The 16,808-nt window shown below is 41.9% G+C and overlaps 1 protein-coding gene across 1 annotated transcript; it reads right to left on the bottom strand.

Annotated features, from left to right (window-relative positions):
• Positions 1–318: 318 nt before the first annotated feature.
• Positions 319–10,744, bottom strand: LOC103013203 (zinc finger protein 182-like). The gene is made up of 7 exons (XM_057540401.1): positions 10,688–10,744; positions 9,755–9,932; positions 7,632–7,676; positions 6,760–6,921; positions 6,373–6,468; positions 1,889–1,996; positions 319–526 (listed from the first exon to the last, which is right to left on the bottom strand). Exons 1-7 carry the CDS (start codon positions 10,742–10,744, stop codon positions 474–476), a joined length of 699 nt encoding a protein of 232 aa, XP_057396384.1. The 3' UTR covers positions 319–473.
• Between the last annotated feature and the right edge of the window lie 6,064 nt (positions 10,745–16,808).

The following is a 16,808-nucleotide window of genomic DNA, read 5'->3' as shown; positions in this document are numbered from 1 at the left end:
CCAGTCAGACTGATTAGGGCCCACCTAATGGCCTCATTTTAACTTAATTACTCTTTAAAGGCCCCATCTCCAAATACAGTCATATTATGAGACACTGGGGGTTAGGGCTTCAACATATAGATCTGAGGGGACAATAACAGTATATAAAAAGGGGGTAATTTAGTCACCAAAAACAACTATGTAAATTGTAGTGAGTGTTGTAAGAGGCCATGGCTATTTTCTTTTGCTCATTCTCATATGATATCTATCTCATATATACTTTATGTAAATAACAATACATTTACACACTCTATCACTGATCAAGAAGTAGCAGGAGTCTTTTATATATGCCAACAAACAACAGGAAAAACGTTTATTTTATACTTTAGAATTCTTATTTAGGAGGCCCTATGTTTTGTTACAATTCATACTTTGTTAAAAGAAGAAAAAAATAGGGAATTCCCTGGTGGTCCAGTGGTTAGGACTCTGCACTTTCACTGCCATGGCCTGGGTTCAATCTCTGGTTGGGGAATGAAGATCCCGCAAGCTGTGCAGCATAGCCAAAAAATAAAAAAAATTATAAATAATTAAAAAAAGAAAAAATAGTATTATTTAATGTGGAAAATAATTGGTAATGTCATTCTACATATATAATACTTATTTTATATTCATAATTGTTAGCTTCACGTAAGCAATTCCTATACCTATATGATTTACATTATGTGGTGCATAGTGTAATGTAGAACAGTTTGGAATATAATGCTTTCATACTTTGCATACTGTCCATATATGATTTTCTAATTTTGTTTTGACTAGCCCACTTATTAATATTTCAAAAGTCTTTGTAGTCCACAGTAAGCATTTATCCTTAACAAGGAGGTGTACTTTCTGTAATATCTTCTAGAAATACTTTGGCATCACATCTGAAATATGAGTTCTACAGAAACATAGCTACATACTTTTCTAAATTTGTTGAATTAATAGGCTTCTTCTTAAGACTTCTTGATACATAATAAGGTTTGATTTCCAATGAAGGCTTTCTGTCACTGTAATTTTTAGTTGAAAATATTCCCACATTACTTTCTCTTTTAAGAAACTTTTTCTTTATGAGTCCTCTTATGGCGACAGAGGGCTGAGCTATGTCTGAAGGCTTTCCCACATTGATTGCATTCATAGGGTTTTTCTCCTGTGTGAGTTCTGTGATGTATAATGAGGTCAGACTTCTCAGAAAACGCTTTTTTACACTCATTACATTCATAAGGTTTCTCCCCAGTATGGATTTTCTTATGTCTAATAAGGCAGGACACTTCACTGAAAGCTCTCTCACACCTGGTACACACATAAGGTTTCTCTCCTGTGTGTATTCTCCGATGTACAAAGAGGTGTGACTTCATGCTGAAGGCTCTCCCACATTCATCGCACGCATAGGGTTTCTCCCCAGTATGAGTTCTCTGGTGAATATTGAGGTGTGATTTTTGGAAAAATGCTTTCCCACACTCATTACACTCATAGGGTTTCTCCCCAGTGTGAATTCTCTGATGTTCAATGAGGTGTGATTTATGGGAGAAAGCTTTTCTACATTCAGTACACTCATAAGGTTTCTCTAGAGTATGGCTTCTCAGATGTATAACGAGATTTGATTTCTTGATGAAGCCTTTCCCACACTCAGTACATACAAAGGGCTTTTCTCCTGTATGAGTTCTCTTATGTATAATGAGGTCTGACTTCTGGAAGAAGACTTTTCCACATTCACTACATTCATTCTTTCTTGCATATCTTCTGTTACCACTAAATAAGTCTAAATAGTTAAAACTTCTATGATACGAGTCATGTCTTTGGAGTCTTTGTTTTGAAGAAACAAAGGCTGTGCTCAGATGACATCTATTTTTAAGTGCATTACAATTGTTACCCTTTTCCTCCGTCACAGTTTTCTGGTCAATGAATGCAACATGCCTGAAAAGTGTTCCTTGGTTCTCTTGGTGCCTCTCCATGTGGTCATCAACTTGCCAGACTTTTTCTAGAAGGAAGCATAATAAACTATATGTCGGTGAATATTTCTGCTAATGTATTATGACTCATAACTTTTTGCCCTATCGTGAGATTGAATCTTTACTTGCAGACCCAGTATCCATATTTAAAAGAAATACCAAGGCTAAATGGAATCTATACCCCTGAGCTTAGCAGGAAAGCCACAACTTTTTAAAAAACTGTAGTAGTAGTAAAAGAACTAGATACTATGACAATGAACATAAATATATTTGACTATATGCATACAAGACTTTGTAAAATGGGGAGAAAAATAGAAATAATGCCAAGAAGTAGTAAAAAGGAACAAAGAAGAACAGCTGCTACAGGGTCAATGGGAGGAGCCCATCTAGGAGAAATAAAAGTGACTAGGGTAAAATGGTGATTAGAGGAAATAAAGGAAGGACTGGATGAGCAACAGAGAGATTTGAGCTAGTGTCTCATCAACTCATTGTTGGATTGCTGTAGTTTAATCTTCACTTGTCTCTTTGCTTCCAGTGTCTTTGAGCTCTTGTCTATTCATCCAGCAGCATGAAACTGATTTTATAAAACCATCAATTCTACTTGTAAACAGGAACACTTTTGTAACCAGTATAATGGTAATTCATTCTTGTATAGGTGTGAGGGCGCAGGAATTCCTATGTCCAGTAAGAGGAAAATATGCCATAGGATAAGCCAAACTTGCCTCAGGATTAGAGTCACTGCTAAATTCTGATTACTGAGTGTATCATGTTATTCTACAATAGTTCATAGATACTGAATCAATCCTGACTTTTAAATGCTCTCCCTACCTTGCTCTCTACCTAACAAAGAAGGAAAATGAATTGTCGTTAAGCACATGGGTTCTGAATCCAGATTACAATCTTAGTTTCATCACTAGTTAGATGTGTGGCACAGGTCAAGTTAATCTCTTTGGGCCTCAATTTCCCCTTGTATAAAAAAGGATAATAATAGCACCTATCTTACAGGGTTTTGTGAGGATTAAACGAGTCAATCGCTTTAAGTACTCAGAATACTGCCTAGCATGTAATGTTTCACTAGTTAGATATTATTATATTTATTATTACTGATCCTCAGACAACTATGTGCTTGCCACTTTCTGCTTTATATCCTGTTTTCCAAGCTTCTGGATTCTATTAATGTAATCTTAAGTAGTAGATTTCTCACCCTGTATCTAAATTCCTATCAATCTTCATTTTCATCTATTGATATTTTATAAACTTCTGACAGTACCTGACTACTGTTACACTTATGCTACCTATATCCAGAGCAATTAAGGCACTCCTTGGCTCAGAATTTGACAGTCCTACTGAGCTTCGTGGCCCAGTTCCCAACATGTAAGTCATCACTCTTTAAAGAAAGAAAGTGAGTAAATTTCTAATCTGTATCTACCACTGGAACCCCACAGGCTTCAACACATAACTTTTATCCCAGTGATACTGTGATTTATTATAAGAAATATATATTTCATCTTTGTCCCTGTTTCTGGCACAGAGCTCCAAAAACTCTTGTAATTTCCTAAGTGATGAGAGTCATAAAGGTGTCTTTTGTTATGTTAATAAGTGACTTATGGGAAGCATCTAAGGATGGGGGCTGGTTGCCAGTGGAGCCAACCATGTGATTAGAGGGCTGAAACTTTCAGTTCCATGCCTCAACTTCCAGACAGGGGAGAGGGGCTGGAGGAGGCTGAAGTACTCACCAGTGGCCAATGATTTAATCAATCATGCCTATGTAATGGAGCCTCCATAAAAACTCTAAAGGAGGGGGTTCAGAAAGTTCACAGGTTGGGGAACCAGAATGCTTTCATGTACCACCATGCTGGGCCCCAAACTCCATGAGGCCAGAAGTTCCTTGAGTTTGAACTTCTGGCCTCTATACCTGTAAGACAATTAATTTCTGTTGTTTGTGGTAATTTTTAAATTGCAGCCCTAGGAAATTAATACAATGTTAAAAAAAAAAAAAGACACTATGACAACGCAAAGGTGATGGTGGGGAGGCTAGAATGCTAGAGAAATGAAGATCAAAAACTCTAGGTCCAACCCCAGTGACGTTTTAGCTGAGATAGAAAAATCCATCTTAAAATGCACATGGAATCTCAAGGGACTCCAAGTAGTCAAACACTCCAAAAAAAGAACAAAGTTGGATAACTAACACTTCCTGATTTTAAAACATACTACAAAACCATAGTGATCAAAAACAGTGTGGTAATGACATAAAGACAGACAGATAGACCAATGGAATAGAATAGAGAGCCCAGAAATAAACCCTCATGTATATGGTTAAATGATTTTCTACGAGAGTACCAAGATCATTCAATGGGGAAAGGACAGTCTTTTCAATAAATGGTGCTAGGAAGACTGGATACCTACATGCAAAAGAATGAAGTTGTATCCTTATCTTATGTCATATACAAAAACTAACTGAAAATGGATCAAAGACTTAAAGAGCTAAAATGATAAAACACTTATTTGGGACTTCCCTGGTGGTGCAGTAGTTAAGGCTCTGCACTTCCACTGCAGGGGGTGCAGGTTCGATCCCTGATTGGGGAACTAATTTCCCACTTGACTGCAGCGTGGCCAAAAAAAAAAAAAAAGATAAAACACTTAGATGAAAATACAGAAAAAAGCCTCATGGAGTTGGATTTGGCAATGATTTCTTGGATATAACACCAAAAGCATAGGCAACAAAAGAAAAAATAGGTAAACTGGATTTCATCAAAATTAAAACCTTTTGGGTGTCAAAGGACACTATTAAGAAAATGAAAAGGCAACCCACAGAATGTGAGAAAATACTTGCAAATCATATATTTTGTAAAGGATTAATACCCAGAATATATAAAGAAACAACCCAGTTTTAAAATAGGCAAAGAGGGGCTTCCCTGGTGGCACAGTGTCTAAGAATTCACCTGCCAGTGCAGGGGACACGGGTTTGAGCCCTAGTCCGCGAAGATCCCACATACCACGGAGCAACTAAGCCCGTGTACCACAACTATTGAGCCTGTGCTCTAGAGCCCGCAAGCCACAACTACTGAAGCCCGTGCACCTAGAGCCTGTGCTCTGCAACAAGACAAGCCACTGCAATGAGAAGCCCACTCACCGCAAGGAAGAGTAGCCCCCGCTCGCCACAACTAAAGAAAACCTGCACAGCAACAAAGACCCAGCACAGTCAAAAATAAAATAAAATAAAATAAATACATTAAAATAAAATAAAATAGGCAAAGAACTTGAATAGACACTTCTTCAAAGAAGATATACAAATGGCCAATAAGCACATGAAAAGATGCTCAACATCACTAATCACTAGGGAAATGCAAATCAAAACCATAATGAGATACCACTTCATACCAATTAGGATGACTATTTACTTAAAAAAACTAGAAAATAACAAGTGTTGGTGAGGATGTGGAGAAATTGGAACACTTGTGCATTGTGGTGGGAATGTAAAATTGTGCAGTAGCTGTGGAAAATATCATGGGAATTCCTTAAAAATGTAAATAGAGAATTACCACATGATCCAGCAATTTCCCTTCTGAGTATATACCTGAAAGAATTCAAAGCAGGGACTCAAACAGATATTTGTACACCAATGTTCAAAGAAGCATTATTCACAACAACTAAAAGGTAATAACTCAAAATGTTCACTGGTAGATGAATGGATAAATAAAATGTGGTATATACTACAATGGAATATTATTCAGCCATAAAAAGGAATGACACTCTGACACATGCTACAATATAGATGAACTTTGAGATATTATGCTAAGTGAAATAAATCAGACACAAGAGGACAAATATTCTAAGATTCCACTTATATGAGGTATCTAGAATAGTCAAATTCATAGCTATAGAAAGTAGAATAGTGGGTACCAGTGGCTGGGGGAAGGTGGAACAGAGAGTTATTTTTTAATGGTTTCAGTTTGTGATGATGAAAGAGTTCTAGAGATGGATGGTGGTAATGGTCTCACAACAATGTGAATGTACTTAATACCACTAAACTGTACACTTAAAAATGCTTAAAATGGTAAATTTTATGTTGTCTATATTTTGCCACAATTTTAAAAAAGAGAAAAATATCTTCTCAAGGTCCTAAATGAAGTTGATAGGGATGACAGGCAGAATACACCTGAAGGAGAAAATGTAACTCTCTAACAGCCATGCAAAAAAACCACATTAATATGTGAAGGTGGTACACAGAAATGGTGTTCAGGTAGATATGAAACTTATGTTAACTGTCCCCAGTTATTTCCAAAGGTCCGAGGCCTTTAAGCAGAGAATCTGAAGCATATTTCTCAAAGATGTCAGCCCTCATTAACCAACTGTGAACTTCATTTCATTCACTTCCATCCATACAACTCTTCACCTAACTCACCTGGGTATCTCCAACTTGAGATTTCTCTCTCCACCATCCATGGTTCTTCTCCTTGTTCCAATTTGTGGATCACAGCAGGCTTGATGGTTTTATATCCTGTCAATGAGAAATGATAAGGGATTTGGACCTAGCTACTTGGGCTTCAGGTCCTTTGAACTCTCAGCTTCATCAGGGACTGCCTGATAAAGGTGCTAATTTGTACCTTAAAAAGAGGTTTTTTAAACAAACGTGTAGCCATATCTCCCCAAAGATTGTCAGTTGTCATCAACTGAGACTCAGAGCCACACTAGTAAAAGTTATTTCAGAGGGCTGGCAATTTGGAGCAACTGAGAAAGGAAAAGCAGTCAACCAGGCGCATACCAATCAACACTGGGAAATGGTCCTCACCCACTGAGATGAGGTTGATATAGTTCTCCAGCATCACGTCCCGGTACAGATCCCTCTGGGAAGGGTCCAGATACCGCCACTCCTCCTGGGTGAAATCCACAGCCACGTCCTTGAATGTTACTGGTCTCTGTAACAACACATTGCTATTCCAACTAAAATGATCTATAATGCATAAAATGGAAAAAAATGCATGGCAACTTGTTTCTAACCATGTTCATTAGTTGACAATGCTTCCCAAAATTTAGTCCCACTTCGTTTTTGGAGATATTACACTAAACTGGTCTCATTCTGTTTCTCCAGCACTGTGCTTTGATGCCTGTTTGTCTAGATTTATGTTCCATTTTGTGCATGACACAAAACTCATATTTGAAATACTTTATACTTGTGAAATAATTACCCATTAGGCCATTCATTTAATAATAAGTCATTAAACAAATATTTACTGAGTACCCACTACATGTCCAGAACTGACTGTCCTAAATGCAAAGGATCAAATAGTGGAAGCTGATCCAATTTGCCAATATGTCAAGCCATAGAAAAAATGCTTACTCAGTGTCAAAAGTTATACAATGAGAAGGCACTATTCAAACCACTCTTGATAAGCTTTTTCACGAAGAATAAAACACTTTAATTCTCAATGTTTTAAATTACAGTGTACTAAATATTTGTTTTTATTATTTTTCATTTCCCTATACTTGTATAACCAAGAGAGGATTCAATGTTTTGACAAAAAAGTTTAAGGTCACAGAATAATTGTAACCAATGGGGGAAATCTCATTGATTATTAAGATTGCTTTGAACTATTTCAGCTCACGTGGTCATTTTTACAATCCTGTACTACTGTTCCTGTATAGCAAAACAAACTAACTCACCTGGGACTTGGTCATTTTCTGTAACCCTTGGGTGAAGGCAGAGATCTATGAAGACAGAGATAGGTTTAAGAGAATGAGCCATGTGAGACCAGGTATGACTTGAAGATTCCAGAATCACTGGTGTAATAAACCCTGACACAGGTGTCCATAACAACCCATACACAGCTGCCTCAACAGTTGGGTTGAAGAAGCCACTGTGGGAGAATTTCCCCTGGGTCCTCCAGAATTCATTGAGAGAAAACCACAGATTTTTGCACTAAGATTTAGCTACAAGGATATCTGTTGTAGCACTTTTTAACATACTTAAAGTTGGAACAAATTAAAGAACTGGTTAGTCAAATAGATATATACCCCCCAAGTAAATGTGTAATCATCAAAAATGATGTTGTCAGAAATTTATCAAAATGTAAGTGGTAGTTGATGTACACCCTTCTCTGACCCTCTAGTCATGCATTCTGTGGACTCCAACCAGGGCTGTAGGAATAGAGACAGGCTACAGTTTGAAAGTAGGATGCACCAGTATTGGGTTCTCAGTGGGACCAAGGATCTAGGCAAAGACATCTATAGACTTGGAAATATAGTGTCCACATGGTGAGATTCATTCAACAGTCTGTCTGGAATCTGCCCCAGGGGAACTGAGGTGCAGGTCCCTGTGGTTTAAGCTGAGGAGGAGCAGAGTTCAGTCAAATGCTGTGTTTTAGGCTGGGAGACATGTTGTAAAAAGTAGGAGAGTTGGAAACAAATATCTGGGCTTGAATTTACCTCCTGGCTATTTGACCTTGAGCAAGTCACTTCACCTTCCTGAGCCTCAGTAAAATTGGAAATAATACCTGTGTTGTACCAGTGACTTTACCCGCCCACCCCTTTTTAAATTAAGCTAACAAATATATTTTACAAAACAACCTAATGTTAATGTAGGGGTGTGTGTGTGTGTGTGTGTGCACACTCACGTCCATGCTAGCTGTTCCCTCTGGCCAGCACACACTTCCACTATTTTATCAAGACTTTCGTCAAATACCAAGGAGGCCTCCCTGTCTACCTAATTTAAAATTAACCCTTCTCCCATTTCCCTTAACCTGATCTACTTTTTCTTTGTGTATAACACATCACCTTCTAGTATACTACATAATTTACTGATTTTATTATGCTTATTGTTTATTGACTATCTCTACTTAACTAAAACTAAAATTTCATAAAGGCAGGGATTTTTGTCTGAATAGTCAATAGCCAGCACCAGGAACAGTGTTTGGCTCATAGATATTCAAAAAAATAGTCATTGGAAAAAAATACATATGTAGCTATAGTAAGTTTCATAAAACAATGCTTATCACATGGGATACATATGTGATATTTTACAGTATTTTATTTTTTTAAATGTTCACATACAAGAGTACATACTATAGGATTCCATTTATATGATGTTCTAGAAAGGCAAAATTAAACTGTAGAAAGTAGAAAACTGGTTGTTTCTCAGCATACGGGGGGAATGATTGGGAAGGTTCAGAACTTTCTGGGGGATTAAAATGTTTTGTATTTTGATGGTGTGGTGGTTAAATGGGTGTATACAACAATTTTTACATTTTTATTCTCTGTAAGTTACGTGCAAATTATTCTATGTAAATTATAACCCAACTTTTAAAAAGTACTGGCAAATAAGAATACTAGTCTTTACTAACTGAACAGATTTCATCACCCATACTCACGACCGTACTGGGTTTCAACCCATAGTTTGAAAAACTGACTTACAGGGTTGCTGTGGGGTTAAAGCTAGACACCTTTGGAAGAGCAGGTAGCATTCCACCGGCAACAATTCAGACCTTCAGTAAAGCTTGGTTCTCTTTCCACACCCCGGAGGGCGCTCCGGGCGTTAACCACTTGTGCGCTCCGGCCACCGGTGGATGCGCTCCGGGTCGCCACACCTGCAGAGCCCCCGCATCGCCCGATCCCCGACCCGCAAGAACGCAGTCCCGAGAGCCCGTCCACCCGGGGCTCACGGATTCGGGCTGGGAAGGGTCACTGTAGCTTTTGACACAGGCCGGTCCACGCCTCTACCCCGAAGCCCGGCTGAGCCCTATTATTCCCCACCCCTTCATACCCACGCCATCTTCCTCTGCACGGCGCACCTCCAGCCCCGACCAACGCCAGCCAGGTGAGGGGCTTAACCTCTCGGGACTCACCCCCGCGCGGGGTCACCACCGTGAGGACTTGGAGGGCACACATGCACAGAAGAAGCCGCCTCGCGCGGGGCTCGCTGAAGCGTGTTCCCTCCGACTGCAAACTACATCTCCCAGAATGCCCGCGCTGAGGTGCCGCACATGCGCAGCGAGAGGCCAGGCGCGCGTGAGGTGTGGTCCCGGCGCGTTCCACCTAATTCCAGCACTGCGTTTCCCGCCGCGGTCCCCAAGCCGCTTGCCGGCAAAAGGTCCACTGGGGGATGAGGCACAGGCGCACTGTGCCAGGAATCTTGCGGTGGCGTCCGTACCTACTCCGTTTTAAGAACTCTCCCGGCAGGCTCGGCTTTCACTAGAAATTTGAGGACTTAACTCTGGAATTTGAGTTTGAGCCCAAGGCTTTTCGTTGTGGGCCTGTGAGTATGAAGTTACGACAAAAATGGGAAATACATCTTCCAGATTTCATTAAAATGCTTGCAAATTGAAGCTAACAGTGGTTGAAGTTAGTACTGAGTGGGATAATTCCGAAGAACACAAACACAAATTTATATTGATTACACAAATACGGTGACCAATAGCCAACTCGTCTGGGTAATATTTAAAGAGAAAAATTTGAAAAAGCTTGGAGACAGATTTCCTCCTCAGGGGAGTTCAATATTAAGAAGGTATGTTCCCGACCCTTTGGAGTCGGGCCCTAAGAAGGGTCTACTTCAGAAGCAAAAGAAAGCTTTATTCTTTGGTCAAAGAATGGAGACGTGCAAACTGGTGCTGTAGAGCACACGTTCTCCTGGAAAGACCATTAGCGGGGCTACTTTATAGGGTTCTTGTCAGTGGCGGGCGGGGTGGAGATCTCCTGGGTGAGGGGCAGGCGTGTTGCTCACGCACCTCAGACTGAAGTGCCGGGTACAGCGTCTGCACACGACCTGCTGCTGCCACCGCCATCTTGAATTGAATGTCGTGCGCAGGCTTCTGCTCACCTCAGGCCAGGTTGGGGTGTCCAGCACAGCGCTTCTGCTCTGGGAGCTCTAATGCGATGGGTTAGGTGCAAGGCCTCTGCACACGGCCCTCTACAGGCCAGTGAAACTAGACTAAGCACAAAAGAAGAGGTTAGACCTTATCACTTAGATTCCATCTGATTTTCCCCAGGGGACACTAGTGGCCTTTGCCAGTGGCAAATCCCCCCTCTTTCTTTTGACCTGCCCCTCATTCTTGACGGGTGCTGAGGGGCGAGGGTCTGTCTTCTGCAACTGCTTCCTGCCGAGTTTGGGTGTTGTCATAACCCCAGGTGGAGGAGAACAACTTCTCCCCTGCTGCCTTGAGATATGTTTGATTGTTGACTGGCCTCAGCCCTGACTTTGTATCCCTGAGCGACCACCATTTGAAGTTTTATAGATTCTAATCTTTTGGAGACAAAGGACACCAGACAATTTAAACTACATGGCCCAAATATCGGCAAGAGGACAATGGTTCTTAAGGGACCCAGGAAACGTAGAAACCAAGGATGCTGGGGAGGGCTTGTTTTACCCTGCTCCAAAATTTGTTCGGCCAGATTAGGCTGGCTGGCTTCTGTTAGCCAAGTTGGTTTTTCTAGTAGTCTGTCTACACTTTCTTCAATCAGGCCACTTGCACTGATGTAAAAAGCAACATGTTGTATTGACGTGCACAGACCCCCCTCCCTGGTCAGCCAACAGATAATCTAGGGCAATCCAGTTATCCTAAAATCCCTATTGCTTGGCATATACAGTTACTTATCTTTTGCCTTTTTTCGGAAAAGAAGTTTTAGGTTGGAGAGAGGTTCACAAGAGTAGTGTGGAGCGGGGGGGTGGGGGATGGTGTCTGTTGTCTTGGGTTATTTCTCCAGAGGTTGGGGCTCAGGAGCCCTCTTCATTCGAGTGTGGTGTACCCACGGAGTGATACCCTGCAACTTCAGGGCAGAATGGGTGGTTAGGATCACTAAGTGTGGTCCGTTCCACTTAGGAGTGAGCTGATCTCGTGGGCTGCCTGTTTTCCATGTTTTTAGGTACACCCACTCTCCTGGCTGGAAGGGATGTAGGGCCAGGTCAGTGTGTGCAGGCCGCTCGTGGTTACCATATTCTGTGAGAGCTTTCATGGTTTCTCCTACTTGGAGAGCTTGAGTTGTTTCATTCCAAGGGGGTTAAGGTGTCCCTTCTTGGGCTTGGGGAATGGATCTACCATTCATGAGTTCAGATGCATTTAAGTTTAACTTATCCCCACCGGGGGCTAACCACATGTAGAGCAGAGCAGTCAGAAGAACCTTAATCCAGTTTTCTTGACAGGCTGAGTGTAAGGTCCATTTTATGCCCAGGGCACTCACTATCCCCTTCGTCACTTGAGACACAAATGCTGGATCATTATCATTTTGTAGGGATCCTGGGAGCCCAAACCTGGGGATTGTTTCTTTTAGTAATGCCTTAGTCACTTCAGCTGCCCTTTCAGTTCTAGTGGGGAATGCTTATATCTGAAATTGTCCGGAACTCTCAGTGTGACAGTGAAATCACTCTGTCAGTGTTCTCCAGGGTCTGTCCCTCTGGTTTGAATGGGTCTTATCTGGGGGCCTCTGGGGGCTCTGATGTTGGGGTTATTTATTGCACCAATGGGGCAGGTCTCAACTACCCAACCAATTATGTTTTTCATGCCTGGGGTCACCATGATCTCAACCAGCTAGTTATCTAGGACTTCCCTCCCATAGTGAGATCCTTAATTGTCCTCCCTGATGGCTTGGCAAGCTACAGTTTGGGGCGTTAACTAGCCACCCATGACTCCCCAAATCCCTATTGAAGCCCCGTTTTGGGGTTTTGTCTAATATTTCTTTTGTGTAGATTGGGGAATAATTGGATGGATCTGACCTTCATAGTATGAAGGGTAGTTGCCAAGTTACTGGTTCTAGGGCCACCTTTTTGGCAGTTGTTTCCCATTATCCTCTGCATCCTCCTTTTGGTGACCCCAACAATGAATCATTGCCACCTTTTTTGGAATCTGTACTGCTTCTGAGAGTTTCAGTATGCTTTAGCCATGTACCACTTGTTTATTCTCTGCAGTAAGCATAACTCTTTCCCTCCAAATAGCCCTGTGTCTGTGTAGGGTGGCATATGCATACCAGGAATCTGTATAAATATTTAAGGCCTTCCCTGTCCTGAGCTCTAAGGCTTGGGTGAGGGCCATCAGTTTCACCTTTTGGGCTGAAGTCCCTGGGGGTAGGCCTCTTCATTCTATGACTTGGGTCTGGGAGGTTATTGCATATCCCACCAGGCTTTTTTCCTCCCTCATAAAACTACTCCTCTTCAGCGTTTGGGAGAGGCTTGATTCCTAGGTCGGTGTAACTGGGATAGACTGTGTCTATTGTTTCTATACACTCATGTTCTAAGGGCCCTGTTTCTGTAGGTAGTAAGATGGCAGGATTTAATGTACGACAGGTTTGACAGGTTTTTTGTTTTGTCTTGTTTTGTTTTTTGGCTGCGCAGCGCCCCCGTGAAAGTGCTGACTCCTAACCACTGGACCACCAGGGAAGTCCCAGTGTACGACAGGTTTTCATAGTAACCACTAAGGTGTCCAAAAGTGTAGCCTGGACTTGAATTGACCTGGGGGATAGCATTCTGTTCCCTTAGGGCTTACTAATGCTTGAAACTGGTGTGGAGTTCATATGGTGATTGGCTGTCCAAACATTAACTTCTCAACCTCCTTTAGCAGGGTTGCAGTAGCTACTACTGCCTGTAGGCAAGGAGACCATCCCTTAGCAGTTTGATCTAATTGTTTAGATCTGTCCAGGGAAGTTTGTCCTCAGCCATTAACATTACCATCTTGTGCCACCTGTCTAGGGGAATGCCAATCTCCAGTTTGTCTCCCATTAGGTGGATAATAACTCCCAATTTATGTAAGGTATCCCTTCCTATCAGGGATATAGGACATTTGGGAATGTGTAGGAAGGAATGGGTGACGTGTTTGTCCATTTTGCATTTTAATGGCTCTATGAATGCCCGTTCTTGGGCCTTCCCTGATACTCCCATAATTTTACAACTCTTATGACTGAGTGCCTGATCCAGTGTTCAGAACTGAGAAAGTGGCACCAGCGTTGACTAAGAATTCAACAGACTTTTCCCCAATGTCCAGTCTCAGACGGGGCTCCTCGGGGGTCAGTTGGAGTGCTGGCTTAGGAGCCCCTGGCCTCATTATTCTTCATCTATTTGGACCATCTGCCTTCCAGGGTTGTGGCCGGGTTCTGCCATTTCCATCCGCCTTGGGGGGCGCTGACGGCATTGTCTCTTCTAGTGTCCCTCTTGTTTACATAGGCACACTGATTGGGTCCTAGTTTCTTTGACTTACTGTACCTTGGTGGAGGCTGGGGATCACTCATCAGGTCAAGAATCTCCGTGGGTAGTTAGTTCAAATTCCCATGCCGTCTGGTTGACACTGAAGGGCAACAACCAGTAGGTGGGCTTGCCTCCGGGCCTTTTTATCCTCTATATTTTGGTTTTTAAACACCCAGTAGGCAACCTCAACAAGGTGAGAGGTACATCTAATGTTGGGGACACTTTGGGCCAGTTGACAGGTTTCTTTTCTGCTGCCTAGATTCCTTTAGGAGTGATCTGTCCAGTCGAATTCAATGGCCACTATTTTCAACTCAGCATTGGTGTCTTTTCGAGAGACCAAAAACAAATCAAAAAACCCTTTTATTTACTTAGAAGTATTTGTGTGTCTCATCCTTGACTTTTAAATTTAATTCTCCATATGTGCTTTTATTCCCCTCCTCCACCATGCCCAATCCCAAATTCTTTTTTTCATCTTTTGCAGTTTGCACTGTTTTAGTTATTTACTTCCCTAATCCAGATGTGGATATGTCTTTACATCTTTTATTAAAATAAGAGTCTTTTTTGGTGATGTCTGGGTCATGCTGTCATTGGTATTAAAAATGCTCTCGTTTTCATTATCTGAACTCTTAGAAAACATGGTCATAATATTCACACTGTTAGAAATTAAACTAGTACTATATCAGTACAAAGCACAACAGTTAGTCCACAGACAAGGCCATAGACTAATTATTAAAGCTTATGATTGCAATGCATTTAAATTGTACACTTAAATTGTATCACTCCGGAGTGATGCAACAGTGGATAAACCATTTTTGTAAACTGCAAATCATGACTGCCAGCATCAACAGCCAAGGGAAAAAGTGTTTTCCACTTGAGAGGAAGACAGTGTTGCTTACACCTTTACTTTTGGGGCCACGTTATGGGTTTTGTACTTATTCTCCAACTTTCCCCAGCCATCCTCCCAAAGCAGGACTTTTAAGTCCCTGGGAGGGATTTCCTGGGGCAGTTCCAGGCAAAACTTTGTGGTGGGTCACTCCACCTCAGTCTTCTCCTTTCATTTCTCCTTTTTTCTGTCTGTCAATCCCCCCTTCTCCTTCATTCTCCTTTGCCTCTGTCCTCAGTCTCTCACTCTCAGTCCCTCATTCTCCCCCCTTTTGTCCTCTAGTCTCCATTCTCTGTTCTTATGCCTTATATCTTTTTGTCCCTTAGGCTTCCTTTCTCTTTTCCTCAGTTTCTCCTTTATTTTGTGTTTCAGTCTCCTCTTCCCTGTGTCAATTTTCTTTCTTTAAATAATTTTATTTAAGTAATATTGTGTTAGTTTGTGCCTTACAGCAAAACAGCAAAGTGATTCAGTTATATATATATATATATATATATATATATATATATATATATATATACACATACACACACACACATACTCTTTTTCCTATTCTTTTCCATTATGGTTTACTACAGGATATTGAATATAGTTCCCTATGCTATACAGTAGGACCTTGTTGTTTATCCATCAATTTTCCTTTTTTTCTTCAATCACCCCCTGCGATTTATTACCATAATTGTAATTTCCCCTAGGAGGATTCCCTATAATAATTAGCATAAGTAACTGTTCATGCCCCTCTCCGCTGCCCAAGTCTTCCATCACTTTTGCCGCTCTCCTACACTGGAATCTCCTGGACCATTTACCAGACCTTTTCAGTAGACTCTCCTACGAAAGGATTGCACCATTCCAAATTCCTCTTACACCAGTTACAGTCTTCCAGTAAAGTACTGTCCTACTGCAGATTCTTCCCCAATCCTGTAAAGTCTCTCTGCAATAGCTTCTACCTTACCCATTTGTATAATTCTCCTTTTTGTCATCTTTTCCCCCTCCCCTCGCTGCCGCGGTGGTACAGCCCAGCCTCAGGTTCCGAATAAACCGAATTCCTCTGCTTGTACGGAACTGGCCGGCCTCTCAAGATGGCGGCTCCCACTGAGACACAGCGCATGGGGGCGGTCATATTGCCTCCTGAACAAAGCCGCCCAGGGTGTGGAGCGGGCAAAACTGCCCGGTACGGAACAGCGCAGGCCCGGGAGCCTCGTGCTTTGCTCACCCAGACAGGAAGCGGGAGAGTTCGCCGCTATGAATGTGACGTCCGTACTGGGATAAGCTGTGGCAGGCGTTTTGGGACCTGATAATCGAGCTGGGGGTCAGAAGGGGGATTTATGGGTTGAGACCTGAGGAAGACTGAAATTGTTACTGGGGCGGGTGTCCATGAGGGTCAGTAATTGAAGGTCTGTGGGGTCAGTGATGGGGAGTCTCTAGGATGAGTGTTGGGTATGTATGTGGATCAGTCATAGGGAGAGCTGTGATATTTGTGGGTCAGGGATGGCGGGCCTGTGCGCTGATGAGGTATCCGTGTGGCCAGTGATTTGTGGACCTATATGGCCAGTGCTGTGATGGGAGTGGGGGTGGAGGTGCTCTTTGAGATTTCTGATTTCTGCACCTGGTGATTCAGTGATTTCTAGAGGTTATTAATAGGGCCCAGAGCTGATAAAGGTTAGTCCCAGTTTACTGGGAAATGCCTCACTTTACAGTCTGTGTAGGTCAGAGGCTGCTCTCAAGTTGAAGCCCCTCCTCAGATGTTTTTTCAAGCCACCGTCTCCTTCCATCATTCATATCCTCACAGAAGAAAACA

This window comes from Balaenoptera acutorostrata, chromosome 2 (assembly GCF_949987535.1).
Source record: "Balaenoptera acutorostrata chromosome 2, mBalAcu1.1, whole genome shotgun sequence".
In the NCBI taxonomy this organism is placed as follows: Eukaryota; Metazoa; Chordata; class Mammalia; order Artiodactyla; family Balaenopteridae; genus Balaenoptera; species Balaenoptera acutorostrata.
The sequence above is the reverse complement of the archived record's forward strand: the minus strand, read 5'-3'. Positions and strand labels throughout refer to the sequence as shown.